This window comes from Lonchura striata, chromosome 5, assembly GCF_046129695.1.
Source record: "Lonchura striata isolate bLonStr1 chromosome 5, bLonStr1.mat, whole genome shotgun sequence".
In the NCBI taxonomy this organism is placed as follows: Eukaryota; Metazoa; Chordata; class Aves; order Passeriformes; family Estrildidae; genus Lonchura; species Lonchura striata.
The window spans coordinates 3,031,090-3,046,941 of NC_134607.1; the positions used below are offsets into that span (position 1 = coordinate 3,031,090).

General features: G+C 48.2%; 1 protein-coding gene across 1 annotated transcript in view; it reads left to right on the plus strand.

The window, feature by feature from the left end:
- Positions 1-297: 297 nt before the first annotated feature.
- The window catches only part of PARVB (parvin beta), a 50,433-nt gene continuing 34,878 nt past the window's right edge, over positions 298-15,852 (plus strand). The window contains exon 1 of the mRNA XM_021535509.3: positions 298-511. Within this exon, the coding sequence (XP_021391184.1) occupies positions 397-511 (115 nt within the window). The 5' untranslated portion in view covers positions 298-396. The remainder of the gene's footprint in view (positions 512-15,852) is intronic.

Below are 15,852 nucleotides of genomic sequence, written 5' to 3' on the forward strand. Positions count from 1 at the left end.
AATAAATCAACACCACTCTGGTCCGGTTGTGCTGGCACCGGGGCAATGCTTTTCGCCCACCTTTCCCCGCCCCCGCGCGGGTCCAGGCGCTCCGGGGCGGGGGCTCGCCCGCCCGGCCGCAGGTGATGCTCGGTGGGCTCGGTGCCCGCCCCCGGCCCCGGGGGTGTCCGAGGCCCGTCCCGCCCCTCCTCCCGCGGACTTCCCGGCCGTGGCAGGGCGCTGTGGCTCCCGGCCCGCCCCGGCGCTGCGAGCGCACGCCGCGGGCTCGCCCCGCTCGCTCGGGCCGGCGATTCGCCGCTGCCGGACTTGGTTCGGCCGCCGGGCGGGACCGGGCCGGGACCGGGACCGGGACCGGGCAGGGCCGGGCGGCTCCCCCGGCCAGCCCCGGCAGAGCCGATGTCCGCCGCGCCCGTGCGCTCCCCGACGCTGCGGCCGCACAGGATGAAGAAAGAGGAGTCGTTCCTGGGCAAGCTCGGCGGGACCCTGGCCAGGAAGAAGAAAGCCAAGGAGGGTGAGTTGGCCGGCGCGGGGGGAAGGAAGGAGAGTGCCGCTCCGCCGTCCCGTCGCGGAGCCCCCGAGCCGCGCTTTGTTCGGTGGCCGTGCTCGCCCCCCGGCCCCGAGAGCCGCAGCGCGGCTGGGGACGGGCGTGGGGCCGGCTGGAGCCATGGGGGAGACGGGAACCGTGGGGGACGGATGGCAGCGATGGGGAGCGGCTGATGGCATCGACGGGGGAGAATGAAGTGATGGAGGGCGGGACATCAGCCCACGTCGCGTGGCCGCGAAGGTAAGTCCAGAACCCGTTTTGTGCTAGAAAATAAATTCCTGGTGAATAACGAGACTGTGGCCGTCGTTTTCTTGTGGTCCGAGAGTTGAAGACGCCAGAGGGAATGGTTAAGTCCGCCCGCGTTTCATTCCGCGTCCGCTTCATCCGTGGGCTTTATGCTGGTGTGCTCACTGTGCCCGGAGACCAGACACGCCCATCCCACCCACCTGGCTCTGAGGGATTCCGCGTGGGAACACCCACTCCAGGCTGCACGAGTGTGTCCGTGTGGGATGTCACTGCTGGTGCTGCCTGGGCAGGCAGGCAAGAGCCTTCCCTTCGCTGCAGAGAGCCTGGAGAAGCTCCCCAGCCCAAGCCCAATGGAGCAGCACCCACGCTGGGTGGCTCAAGCCTTGACCCGGGGCGTGGGCACATCTGTGAGGTGTCCCCAGAGCCGCTGGCCCTCGCCAGGGCTGTGCAGATAGCAGCGCTGTTGCTGTTGAAAACGGGAGGTGTCTCATTGCTGGAATTGATAAAATTGGCCCAGCCCTGAATGCTGCGAGTGTGCCCTTCCGAGTGCAGTGTCCTCCAGGGATGGTGTGTGCTGTTCTCTCCAGCTTCCCCAGCTCTCCAGTACTGCCTTCCGTGGAGAAACTGTGTCCCTGTTATCCCCAGGCTCCTGGAATCTGCCAGCAGGAAATCTGTGTCCTTGCCCTATGGCTTAACACAACTGTGACTTGATGGCTGCTTAAAACTGGCCTTGGTTTTGTTCTAGTGTCTGCTGTATGGAGGTAGGGATGTAATTCAAGTTTCAGCCTCCTTTCAGCTGGCTGTTGAGCACGTTTTGCCCATATTGAGTCTGTGAATTGCCAGCAACATTCAGAAGACAGCTTTTTAATTTTTAAAAACACAATGTTCAGCCTTGAAGCCTGGCTTCAAGGAATTGCTTCCCTTTCCTTCTGCTGCCTGTTTTGGTGTGACTTACTGGTGTTTCCTTTGTTATCTATTTTTAATCAAGTTTCCCTGACGTGGTTCTACTGAGGAGCAGCACAAGCAGTTGTGCCTTCCTGAGATGATCTCATTTGCTTCCGAGGGAAGATGGTGGAAAAAACTCATCTCTGGCAAGGAGGCCAAGCACGTGCTCCAAAAAAGTGCATGTCAAAGGTGACTGCAAAGCTAAGACAGGTTGGCAGCCTCCCTTCTCAGGCATTTCAACATGACTAGGACGTGTTCTTAAGGTGACCACTTCCAGCAGGGGCCACCCGCTGGTTTTGCTGAGATTGCTTGTGGTTTTGTCTACTTGTGTGGCCACAGCTCCTCCTGGCAATGGAAGGGCCTCTTCTGGTCGCTGTGCCTGCTGCTTAGTGGGGAACCACACCAGAACCTCCCAGCCCTGCTTCTTCTGATGCTGGGATGGGGAGGAATCTGCAGCGCAAGGGGCAGCTTTTGGTGAGAGTATTCCTTCCAGTCTGAAATGCCACTGTCTGCAAGCCTGAGGAGCTGGTGGGTGGGACATTCCCCCTTTGTTCTGAAGGGAAATGGCTTTTTTTCCCTTTGTGGGGCAGCTCTGCAGTGGAAGTTGTCCCAGCCATGCCTGTACAATGGGAGGAGACCAAGGGTAAGAGTGATGAGCACCAGGGGGAGAGAGGCTGGAACGTGGCTTGTGGAAGGACCTGGGCAGCCCCAGGAGCAAATTTCATGGCTAGAAACGAAATTTTCTTAATGTGAGTGTGGAGCAGAAGTAAACTGGAAAGTCATCTGAGTGGTGTTCCTTGAATGAGTTGGTAGGAGCAGATGTGGTCAGCGTTTCCCCATGTGCTCAGCCCTTGGGAATTCATGGGCTGCCTCCAGGCTTCTGCTGAGTTTGCCTGAGGGGACCAGCAGAGGTCAGAACGATCTTCCCAAAGTAAATCCTGTCCTCTTCACGGCAGATGAGAATGCTGGGGCTACCACAGCCCGAAATCATCCTTGCCTCCATCAGCTCCAAAAGCTCTAGCCTGAGGGCTCTTTATGCCTTCTGCTTGCTTTCACTGCCTTTGTATTGCAGCTGTCACTGTCCCAGCTGTGCTCTGACAGGGTCTGTGGGAGAGCTAAAATCCACTTATATCAATCCTTTTCCTTCTTGTGCACAACTTCTGAGCCACACAGCTCACAGCTCCTTGTAATGATACTGAAAAAGTTCTCAATTGTGGTTTTAATTTCTTTAATCACAGATCGTCAATAACCATGATGTGCGGCTACTAACCATGAGCATCTAAATTTGTTTTTTTTTTTTTTTTTTTTTTTTTTTTTTTTTTGTTTTTTTTTTTTTTTTTTGGCTAATTACTTCATAACTTGCTGCAATGTATTTTTGGAGAGGGTTTTTAGGCAGCCTTGACTCGAGAGGAAAAAAGAGCAGCTGGTGGGGAAGCCGTTTTTACCCTGGTTTCCTATGGAAGGCGGGTGAGTGATCTCACTGTCTGTTTGGCTCCTCCCTTCCTCTTCCTTCCCAGGAATATTTTTAACCCTAGTTTGGGTAAAAATGCCCTAGGGAGTAAAGTCTTGCTGATTATTAATGCCTGCAGGCTGTGTCAAAGTGTGTCACCAGTGAGTGTAGGAACACTTCAGTGGAGCTCTGCAGCAGGAAAACCAGCAATGAGCTCAACCCTACTGTGATCGTACTAGAGAGCCACAGGGGAGGCACTTGACCAGAGAAAGGACAGGAGAGGCTATGGGATAGTATGGAGGGAGATGTATGTTCCTAATCTTACAATCAGTCATGATGCACATCCTTAGAAAAGTGGGATGTATCAGTTCCAGTGCTCTGCGACCACTTTGGGTTTTATTTCTCTCCCTGTCCCCCATTGAGGCTATGTGGAAATCTGTAAATGTTTTAAGTTTGTCTGATGTTTGCTGTTCCACTGTTCCACTTGGCTCTGTCTTGATGTATCCAAAGTTTACATTAGATATTAGGAAGAATTTTTTTGCCATGAAGGTGGTGAAAATTTTTCACCCTGGCTCTGTTTCCCAGAGCAGCTGTGGCTGCCCCGTCCCTGGCAGTGTCCAGGGCCAGGTTGGATGGGGCTTTGAGCAACCTGGGCTAGTGGAAGGTGCCATGGCAGAGGAATGGAATGAGGTGGGCTTTAAGGTCCTTTGCAAACCAGAGCATTCCATGATTCTGTGGTTTTGGTCTTTCAACATGTGCCACCTCTTCAAGAGCTCCAAAATCCTTAAATCCTTATTTATTTGCTCATTCAAGAGCTCCAAAATCTGCCTTAAATACCTTAGAAAACTGTTGGGGTGCTGGCAGGGCCCAGAGAGGTTATGGTTTTTAAACCTGATGATTCCTTAGCTTCTTTTCAGATTTTGTAACAGATACTGTTTCAGGTAGTGCTGTATTTCAACTTCATCTGCAAAAGGAAATTGAAAAAATCTGCCCTTTCCTGTTTGTCAGAGTGATGTTGCTGGACTGAACTAAAGAAAGGAGTTTTGCTGCAAACTTCACTCCCAGCCTCGTTGCCAAAAGCTTGGTTTTCTTTTCCTCATGACACACTGTGTGGAAGTTCTGGGCAGCAGGTGTTTGGCTAAATAAGCTTTCTGTTGTATCTGTGTGTGTGTGTGTATGGCTGATCTGAGGGAGTCGGTGAGAAAAATCAAACAGAACCAATTGATTAGCCCTGTGTCCCAGTGACATGGTTGAGGGTGGGCAAAACTGCCCTGGAAAAGTGCCATTCCTTTGTGCCTGCTGCAATCAGTAGGAGAGGGGAGTGAAAGAGAGGATGGCACTGCAGAGGGCAGGATTACTGAACAGCAGCTCAACAAGGGGCAAGGTTTGTGCATATCAAGGGATGCTGAAGTGCTGTTCTTGGAATCCGTGTCTTGGTGTTGCAGTGAGATGTCCTGATGGTGTCACACCTTCTTCATTTGCTTTCCATACTCACGTGATGTGGCAGTGAGTTTTTAGGCAGATGGAGAAACAAATACAAAATGTGTGGGGTCTGATTCTGTCCTGTTTCCCGTGGCTTCAATAGCTGCAGACTGAGAGGATGCTTAGCTGGAGAAGTGTGCCTGTGCATTGTGATGTGCTCCTGCTGCTGAAATGCTCCTACAGAAGATGGGATGAGTGCTGGTGAAGTAGAATTACGTGCTCTTTAAGAAAGGAATTTGCTGTTCCTATCTGCAGTGGTAGTAGTTGCATTGAAGCTACATACTGTTCCAGATATGTGTGTATATATAGAAAGTCTGTGCAAACACACATAGATTCATATTTCAACCTCAATTTATTATCCTTTCTACCACTGATTTAAACAGACCTAAATTTGCAGTTGGAGCCTGTGTAGCCTAGTTGCTGTTTCTCCTGTAGGGATCACCCCTGACCAGGTCTGGTTGCAGTCTGGGCAGAGTACTGCTGGTTTGGGCTCTGTGTTCTGTTCTGGCAAAAGCTGTACTGGGAATATATTTTGTGTCAATGTCTCAACTGAAAAGAACTTCACATGCACAAGAATTGTGCTTTTAACAGTATCATAACCTCCACATTTTCCTCCTGTAGCTGCACTTAGGCTAGGGTGGTTCACCCAGAGTGCAGCTTTAGGCACAGTCTCCTGGTGAGACAGAGTTTGGAGCTACAGCTCCAAGTTTTCTCCCAGACATGATGCAGCAAGACACACAAATAGCTCTTTAGCTCTTCAGTAGTGTTAAAGGAATGTCTTGTCTTTAAACAGACATTTAAAAGTAATTTTACTGCCAGAGTTGCAATCTTTAAAATAAGATTCGTTGTAAGGATTCTGCTCAACTTCATTGTAAAACCTCAGCAGGGTGGTAATCAACACTTACAGTTTTCCAAAACCAGAATTTCAATCCTTTTCTCCTTAAAGTCTACCCTTATTTCAGAGCAGGTGTTCAGTCACACCTGTTTCAATTTCTTCTAAAGGATTTATTAATTATGTCAGCTAGAGAGAGAGGCTTTTAGAAGGGGGCATCTGGCTGTGTGTGGGTGAGACTCTGATGGATTGGAGAGCTGCACTTGATGGGATGGGGGGACATTCCACAGCTGATGGCAAGTCTGTGGGAAGGATCTCCTGATCTCACTGGTGATTCTGTGCAGGGACATCAGGCTGTCTTCTGCAGTGCATTATCATAAATACATTCATCCTACTGATTGTGTGCTCATGTTTGTAAGAGTTGGGATATTTAGATTACTTCATTAATACACATTCATCACGCTGATGTGCACACTGGCAACAGGGCAGTGCAGCAGAGAGAATATAGTTATGCATAACAGTGCTAAATGCCTTTTTATGTACTTCAAGGACTGTTACAGGCCAGTGGATCTGAGAACAGACAGAGCTGCTGGAGTTTTCCAATGCACTGCTCTGAGCTTTGGATTGTCCTTTGATGTTAGGAGATTTGGGAGATTAGCTGGCAAGCTTTTTTGCATTGCAGAAGCGTGTCAGAACAACTTGCTGCTGAGGGATCCAGGCTTACGTGGTGTGAGGCAAACTCAGGGCAAGGCAGGGTCTGCTGGGTGCAGGAATTGGTGTCTCAGCAGCTCTGCTGTTCAGCTGGAGGAGCTCTGGTGTGTGTGCCTTGTGCACACGAGTTTCACAGTCACAGCTGAGGAGATTCAGGTGTGTAGCTGTGGAAGTCCAGCAGAGCTGCTGCTTTGGAGCTGCCCACGTGGGATTTGGATGCCAAATTGCTGTCAGCTTTCAAAGGCAGCCAGTCAAGTGTGCAGATCTGCCGGGCATCGCTCGAAATGTCAGCTGTGAGATTGCTGAGGTTGTCTCTGGCGGGGTTCCTGGGATGTGGTGTCTCAAAGGGGAATGTGAGCACACAGAGCCACTGGTGTGTATCACAAGGAGAAGGAGTTTTCTGCCTCAGCTGCACCATCATCAGTTTGTGATCCTTGTCTCTCCTGCAGTGCAGGAGGGGCTGTGTGTGCCTTCCCAGCCCTGGACTCTTGCTCTCTTTGCAGCCCTCCAGCTCCTCTCAGCTGTTTCAGGAGACCTGGAGGTTGGCAAGAAAGAAGGAAAGGGAGTCGACCATGTTTCCCAAAGGCTTCTCCTTCTGCTGACCTCTGATCATTAGAGCAATCATAACTTCAGCACACCTCCAGGTTCTTTGAACTGACAGGATCAGGTATTTTGTTAGAGAATCCAACTACCTGAAGGTCGTGGAGGTGGCTGCAGAGAATGATCAGACCAGGGTCGGGGTGAGGCTGATGGCACAGGCTCTGTTCTGCTCTGCTCTCACCATATCCACATGCCTTACTCTGCCCAGCCTTGAGCCCTTCTGCGTGGTGACCTTGGTAGTGGCTTGTCCCCATCCTTGTACACCCTCTGCCTGAGATGTGAGATGTGCTGTGGGTGTGCACTGTCACTGATGGAGCTCAGCTTTTCTTCTCAGGGCACTGCTCAACCCACTGAGCTGTTCTCACACGTGTGGGCTGGTCCTTGCTTTGCCTGGTGGAGGCCTGGTGTCCAGAGGAGGCTCCTGAGATGGTGCAGGGCCTTGAGGAAGCATTATGAGGAGCAGCTGAGGGCACTGGGTCTGTTCAGGTGGAGGAGACTGAAGTCAGACCTCACCAGGGGCAGCAGAGGGGCAGCTCTGATCTCTGCTCTGTGTGACCAGGGACAGCACCCAGGGAATGGCTGGAGCCATGTCAGGGAAGGGTTAGGTTGGAGTTTAGGAAATATTCTTCCCCCAGAGGGTGCTGGGGCACTGCCCAGGCTGCCCAGGGAATGGTCACAGCCCCAAGGCTGCCAGAGCTCCAGGAGTGTTTGGTCAATGCTCTCAGGGATGCACAAGGTGGGGTTGTTGGGGTGTCTGTGCATGGCCAGATTTAGACTTTGATGCTTTGTGGGTCCCTTCCATCCCAGGATATTCTGTGATTCTGTGGTGGCTGCAGCATTCCTGTCCCTGCTTGGTGTCATAGGCTGCATCAGCATTCTGCCCTGCTGGGAGAGCTGTGAATTGTAAGGAGGATGGAGGTGGAAGGGGATGATGGGGAGTGTGACCAGCAGGACAGCACTGCTTACCCAGGGGTTGCCTTCAGGAGCAGTTCCTAACCTGGGTGCTGGAGCTCTGCCCAGGACAGGCTGCTCTGGGGCTAAACCAGCAGCTGTGTGTGAGCAAACCCTCTTTGCCTTTGGGAGTGGGCACAGAGCTGATGGGAAGGGGGAGCAGAGACTTCTGTGGTGCATAGCTAATAGGCCAGTGGCCAAGTGATCCCTCCAGGGTGAAGCATATCGTGCTCAGGTGTAGATTCCCTCATTTGTGCTCCTCTGATGGCCAAGTAGAAAGCTGCTACCTGCAATTCGTGACTTTTGTTGTGTATGTCTGGTTTGTCTGGAACAGGATGATGGAGAACACGTGGTGTCAGCCTTTTGTAATTTGAATCCAGTGAAGTCTTGCTCTGAAAACCAGATGTGGGGAGAACCTGCACACCTGGCAGCACGTTCTGAGAGCTGTGGGTGTGTATGCTCCAGGCCCTTAAATCACTGTCACTTCCTCCTGGAGGAGCAATGGGGCTCCTGATTATAAATCCTTACACTGATTTGTTTCCTTGCACTCTCTGCAGACCCCTCTCTCTCCAGAGGCTTTAGGCTGAGAGGGTTGGCCACGGGATGAGATTCTGGTTTTGGCTTTTCGGGTGGTGAGCAAACTGGGAATTCAGTTTTGCCTCTCAGTGATTGTTTCTCCAGGTCAAAAAGGTTTTTTTTTATAATCCCCAAGACCTGTCTGGCAATCAGATGCAGACTTTTATAAAGACTCTTTTCAATGTATGCTGCATGTTGGTCATAAAACAAGCAAACTCTTCTGGCTCCTGGAATCCCAGTTCCTTCTTTAGTATTTCTTTCATTGTGCAGTTGAATCATAATGAAATCCACTGAAAAAAAGAAATAGTGTATTTTCCATTATAGCTGCCATATGGCCTTACTGCTAATTTTTAATTAGCTGTGGGATGGTTGCACACACAGTTTATTTGGAGTAAGGAGGGACACTGAGAGCTGGATGAGGAGATGTCTGTATAGAGGCATGCTGTCGTGTCTTTTAGTGTCTTTAAATAGAAGAATGTGTAATCCTCAGAAAGTGTTGTTCCACTAGGTCTGTTTGGCAGATGCATGCATTTGTGCCATTAAACAGATGCAGACACTTCTGTCATTTTAAAATAGAATAGTGTTGTTTGCTCTCTGGCTTGCCTAGTCCAGCAGATGGATCTGGAGGCTTTGCAAAATTAACAGGTTTTTCTTCAAAAATTATAGGAAAAAGCAATTGCTTGCACTTCCCACTTAACATTCTCCCACAGGACCAAGGTTATTAATTTGTACCTCGGGATTACTGTTTGCTCTCTTTCCCTTGTATGGCTCCCAGTATTGTTACAGCGAATTGATTCCAGTGGAAATTCAGGCATGGTAACTCTACAGAATTTAATCTGACAGGAATCTTGATGCTCTGCTTAGAATTCTGGAGTTAAGTTGCAAAAAATCATAAAATCCAATTGTTCCCCCAACACTGCCAAGTCCATCCCTAAACCATGTCCCCAGGTTCCACATATACAAATCTTGTAGGTACCACCAGCAATGGTGACTCCAACACTTCCCTGGGAAGGTGTTCCAGTACTTGACAGCCCTTTCAGTGGAGACATTTCTCCTCATATCCAACCTGAACCTCCTCTGACACAACCCGAGGCCATTTCCTCCTTGTTTCATCATTTGTTCCCTGGGAGCAGAGCCCGATCCTCCTGGCTGTCCCCTCCTGTCAGGAGCTGTGCAGAGCCAGAAGGGCCCCCCCCGAGCCTCCTTTGCTCCAGCCTCTCCTGGTGCTCGAGACCCTTCTCCAGCTCTTTTCCCTTCTCTGGACACATTCCATGTCTTTTCTGCCATGAGGGGCCCAAAACTGATTCCAGGACTTGATCTGCTCCCTGCCCTGTCTTCCAGCTCAGGGTTCCAGGAGAACAGCCAGTTAAAGAACTGTTAAATAGCGAGGCAGGTAAGACATTAATACCTCTGCCTTTTCCTCAGCTTTTTTCATTATGTGTCCCCATTGTGTGCAATAAAAGGTGGGGTTTTTCCTTAGCACTCCTTTTGCTGCAGATGCATTTGTAGAAACATTTTTATTGTCCTTGACAGCAGTAACCAGATGAAGTTCTGGTTGGGCTTTGACCCCCATAATTTTCTCCCCGCATAGCCTCATGCCATCCTTGTAGTCCTCTTGAGTTGCCTGCCCTCCTTCCAAGGTGATAAACTCTTTTCCTGAAGAATGTATCCCATCTGTCACCACCAGGCTTTGTGTCATGCAAACTGATCCATAACCAAAAATAAAATCCAAAATTCAAGACCCTAACCAGACTTGGAGCCAGGTATTGATCTGCTGACTCTTCCTGCTACTTCCCTCATAGCTCTCTGCAACTGGAAGGAGAGGTAATGAAATTAGGTAATTAAATAAGCTTGTGTAATGGAGCACTGTCATTGGGAAACTGGATTTTAATTGCATCCAGGATGTCATGCTGCAAAATGACCCTGCTGTGCCAGGAGCAAACCAGATGTGCTGCCTGCAAAGCAGATCTGATGCTGTCTACCACACAAACTGTGGCTGGGTTTCATTTTTGCATGTGGAAGGGAAGAAGCTGTTGTGCCTGACCTCACCTAACACAGCAACAGTCCAGCTTCAACCTGAGCTGTTTTAGGTCCTTCCAAGGAAGGTTTCTCTGATTATGTTCTCTTAGTTTCTGAATTTGACTCTGTTTCTGAGATTTTTTAAGGGTCTCTTGTCAGGGAAGGAGACAGATGGTAATGGGAAGTTGAGAGGGGCTGGCCTTGGTGTCTGCTCTCTGCTGTATGGTTGAGGGAGAAAGTTAAATATTTGTTTCCATCTGATGAAAGAAATTGTAACTTTTAGTGAGGGACTTTTCTTCCATTGAATGGCATCAGAATCCTGGTGGAAGGCATCCTCAGTGGAGTGCTTCATTTGCTGTTGATCCAGTGGTTGGCAAGAGCTTTCTCCAAGACTGCAGACACCATTTGGAATTGCCTGAGCTGGGGAATTCCACTCTTGTGCTGAATGCACAGGAGATGGGCACTGTTGTCTCAGGGGGGTTGGGTGGTTTAGCATGTGGTAGCATAGCTGGCCAGGTGATTCTGTTTGGGGAACGTGAAAGATTCCAGATCCATTGCAGTCATGGACAGAGTAAGACCAGAGGCAAGAAGCAGAGGGAAGAGATCCTCCTGACTCTACCTGCGTTGCGTGAGCTCTTTGTCTCATGTTTTGGGATGTGTCCTGTTCCCTGGTCTGGGACTGACCTGTAACTGAGCTTGAAAGTCTTTAAGATGTCCAGCACTACTTTTCTAGCTCACAGGGCCTGCTGTTACCAGTGCAAAGGCTTTGAAAGGCACCACAGAAAAAGCTAGAATTGCAAATCCTGTAAAGCTTTGGTGTGCTGACTAAGTGCATGAATAAAAAAAGCAGCAGGTCTTTTTGATACTTTGTGAAAGGTGATGTTTTCTTGTGCTTTGGACTTGTTTTGATCGGATTCTTTGGCTGGCTCTTGTTTCATGATTGTTTTTGATGTCCCTTGAGGGCTATTCTTAGGAGACTGGACTGCAAAGTCTGTTGAAGGGCTCCTCTCTTTCTATGTAGTCTTCAGCAGCTCCATTAGGAAATGCTGGGGCTATTTCTTACTAAAACCCAGCAGAGTTAAACATCTGAATGTTTTTATGGCAGCCACTTTCTCCACTGTACCTTTCCTTCATGGACTGGCTTTTATCTGGCTGTGGGCTCTGAGTTCCAGGCTTTTACTGTGAGGTCTGTAGTGCTTTTCACTGAAGTGCTGGTTTTTACAGGCTCCTCTGGTGCTCAAAGCAACAAGTAAAATAATTTCCCCCATATGACATGCCTGGAAAGCACTGAGAAAACTCCCTTATATTTTGTAGCATTTACTTACACAGCTGTTTCATTTCAGTTCTAATGCACTGCTTTACTGCCCTGATTGCAGGTAGGACACAGGAAAGGCAAAGCAACCTTGGGATGTGGTACACTGAAAGCTCTATGTTGAGTCTGTAGGGTAAAGATTCTAGTTTGGAGCATGGCCTGTCCCCCCACTGGTCCTCTGGTATTTACTAGCAAACTCTCAATGTGTGTGTGGCAAAGTAGAGTTGCTGCAGGTATTGTAAATGCAGGTGAACCCAATGGGGAGAAATGACAATGTCTGACTCAATTCAGAAAGCTGAATTATTTCTTTATTATAACTATGCTAAAATACATTAATATACTATATAAAAGGAGGATACTAAAACTACATACTACTTTATTTGACTCAACCTCTCCCACAACTCGTGACCCTCTCTGAGAGCCCAGCCCCAGGTGGGTTGGATTGGCCATCAGGCTCAAACAATCCTCACCTGAATCCAATCAAGCACTCACCCCAGGTAAACAATTCTCCAAACACATTCCACATGGGAAAAACAAGGAGCAGAAACAGAAATAGTTTTCTCTTTCATTTCTCTCTGTGCACCTCCATTAAAAATCCGGAGAGGGAGAGAAATGTGCTTGCCACACTGCAGGTAAGTGTTTTTCATGGTTTTCCTTGTCTTTCTGTGTGACATTTGGGCAACTGCAGCAATGAGGCATGTGCACTTTTTGTGGTCTGCAGAGCCATTTATCTTGTCTTGCTCTTCCTGTAGAATCATGTTGCACGAGCAAAATAGTTGCTTTTTTTGAAGTGCAAGTCATATCTGTAGCCTCCTTTCCACTCCCCTGGAGTTGGGCTGTCGAGCTCTGTCCTGTCAGCTGTGGAAGAAGGAGCTTTGCTGCTGCTCACCTGCCATCAGTGCCTCTGGAAGTGAGTCTGTTACTCTGTGCTTCTCTTGGCATGTCCAGAAGAACAAGCAGCACAAAATATTTGCACAGTAGATTACTTGTGGTGGTGGTGACCTTTTCATCCCTCTGTGCAAAGGATATGGGGAGAGCAGGAAGCTGAGGCAGGTGGAACTGGCTTGGCAGATAACTAAGGGGGGTTCATTCACTTACCTACCTACAAATGAAGTGCCAAACCATGTGGAGGAGGTAGAAAAAGGTTGGTGGAGGAAGGGAAAACTTGTCACTTGTAAAATGTGTATGCCTGAGCTGCAGTAGTGACTTTTCTTGAAGCAGAGTGTTCTGCTTGATAAAGCTTGCAGGGTTAGATGGATGTGGGATCCAGAGGTAGAGCTGGGAGGAGGCTGAAAACTGAAGTGCTGTTTTCTCCCAGATTTCAGACAAGGGCTGAATGAATGGGCTGGGTATCTCTATTTTAGAATAGAATATAATTATAGAATAGAAAAATGCTTCTGACAGCTTCTGCTGTCTCTCCCTTGGTGGTTTGCTTTCACTGGACCCATTAAATGTGCATACCTTAAGCAGTGAGTTGATTCTATTTTCTGAAGTGGCTTTTGGCTAAAGGAGCCTTGTTGGTGCTTGGTATCTTGTGGAAATCACCTGCTTTGTTTGGGATCTTGGGCTGAGTTCCTAGACATGAAGGTGCTGTTCCTTTAGCTGCTTGTGCCCACCAGCTTTGGTTGTAGCAGTGCTCCAAAGCCTGAGAGAACACTAAGGACTTCCCAGGAGAGCACAGCATTTCATGGAAAATGGATGGTAACAAATTGAAAATGCCTTAATGGTTTTATACTGGGAGTGGACACAAGACTGAAATCTCCTTCAGTTTTTTCCTTTTCTTACCAGACTTTGTCTTTCCCTCTGCTCTCAAATGTCAGATTTGACTCCACATCCTCCCTTCTGCTGGAAGTTGTTCTGGTGGTCGTGCAGTGTCCTTGGGAGAACACAGCCTTCCACCATCACTTTGTGAGGAGAAATGACCCTTTCTGTGTTGGGAGGGAATTATAGCTGGGGGAGGCTGAAAGAGTACATTTTCCCCATGTTCAAGTAGAAAATTGGGTGCAGGGGGAGGAGTGTAGCTTTCCCTGGCTGCTTTTAGGGCGCTCTTCAGCTTCAGTTCTTGCCTGGCTTTTGGGATTGAAGCAATCTATTCAGGACAAAGCTAGTGCATGTCCTGGAGTGTAGAATCTATCTGCTCTGAATCTTTGAGGGTATCCATCCATTATGTTTTTAAGTTTAACTTTACAAATATTTTAAAACACCATTCGTGTCCACACCGGTATTTCTGCTGTCTGGGGGTGGAGTGGGTTTGTTTGTTTGTTTGGTTTTTGGTGGGTTTTGGTTGTTTTTTTGTTAGCTTGTTTTTTTTTTTTTTTTTTTTGTTTGTTTGTTTTTTTGCTTTGCTCTTTTAAATATTTTTGCCCAGCATTAATGTTTGTGTGACTACACAGTGAAAATTAACTTTATGGTTTTTTCCCCTTTCTTATCGGGCTAGGCACACAGTTTCCTCACTCTGTGACATAATGTGGTTTTCAGTAATGTCTGCAAAAGGAGGGGTGAGTGGCAGGTTGGGCCCAAGATGAAGTCTGAATGCCTCTTTGCTGTAAGGGATCCCTGCCTGATCAAGACAGCAACATAACACCACCAAAACAATGGAAATCCTCTTTCCACAGACACCCCCAGACAACTCCCTAGCAAGAAAGGAACATTCTTATTTGTGAAAATTTGAAAGCAGTATTTCACTCTCACAAACAAAACAAAGCCCAGATTTCTTATAAATGCTTCCAGCTGGCTCAAGTGTTGAATATGCTGTTACCATGCTGGATGCATGTTTTACATTTGGCAGAAATAAAGGGGGGATCCTTCTTTTGGCAGTCACAGAATAGGCTACTTACCTGTGTAAATTTTAACACATCTGTTTAATCAAGTGTGGCCTGATCTTTGCAACTAAGCCAAAAGCCTTATTACAGCCCTTTCCTAAAAGACTTTTGCTTTTCCTTTTTCATTTACACCTTTCCATTTCTTTAGGTACCATAGTGTAGCCATTGTGAGTGCCTTGCCTGCTGAGGCATATAAATAATTTGCTTTATTAGCGCAGTTCTGCTTTGAATGCAGTCCCTTGATACAGTGCCTTTATGTGGATTTGGTAAAGTCTTTGCCTTTGATCTGCCTGGGATTTTTAGTTCTCTGTTATGGTTAATGGCTGCTTTGTCTTTCTCCCACAGAGAAAGACACACAGAGATCTTTTCTCTCTATGGAAGGATCTCGGTGCCTTTTGTATATTTTGTATGAGCTGTGAGTGGTTTGTCTCTAGAAAAGAGCAGAGTGTAGCAGCATGTTTGGGCCTGGTTCTGAAACCCTTCCATTTATCAGTTTTTCTTAGAAAATGCAAAACTTGGCGAAAAACTGCCTTTTGTTAAAGCTTGGAAAGCTTGCAGGTTTGAAGACAGCTTTTTGTACATGTTTAAGCTGTCAGATGGGAATGTAGTTGTGGGCTGCCTGTGTTAGGCAGAGGAGCAAGTTAAAGTTAAGAGGTCAGCACTGCAGAGTCTTCAGGGACTTGTTTCCTTCTGGTCTGGCTTCCCCCATGGAAAGCAGGAGCTCCAGCTGCTAACCTGATCTTTTATGCCAGGGTTTGCTGCTTAACCAGGGGGATTTTCCCTGGATCCACATTCTCCTCTGAGATGTGAGTGAGGGTTGTGTCACTGCACTGAAAGGGCTAAGGATGGTCTTGAATATGGGTTTTCTATTTTGCACGTGGTGTTCTGGACTATGAGGGAATGCAGGCAGGTGAGTTGCCATCTGAAAAAGTGCAGCTGATCACACTTTTGTCTCTGGTGAGAGGAAGGAAACTTGGGAAGCAGTAAGAACTTGGCAGGAAGGGAGCTTCCTGTGCAGTTTGAGTTACCTGGGCATCACAAGTTTATTGTGTGCGTGCTGCTCCCACCAGAGAGGAGGACAGAGTTACCCCAATGAATGGATCATCTGCACTGGAGCCAAGCACATCAAAAGCACTGCCTTTTGACAAAGCAGCCTGACAGCTTCCAAAGTTAGGACTGAATCACTAGTGGAAGTGCATCCTGTAGAAGTTGTGGTCAGGCAGCAATGCTGAGCCAGCTGGGCACGAGCTGAATGCCAAGGAAAGCACAGGAACCCTGGGATCAGTGTCACAACAGCTGCTGCTTTCTGCAGGGTGGGATTCAGCCTTGCTGTCAGAAATAACCAGAGCTAAAATTAAGTAG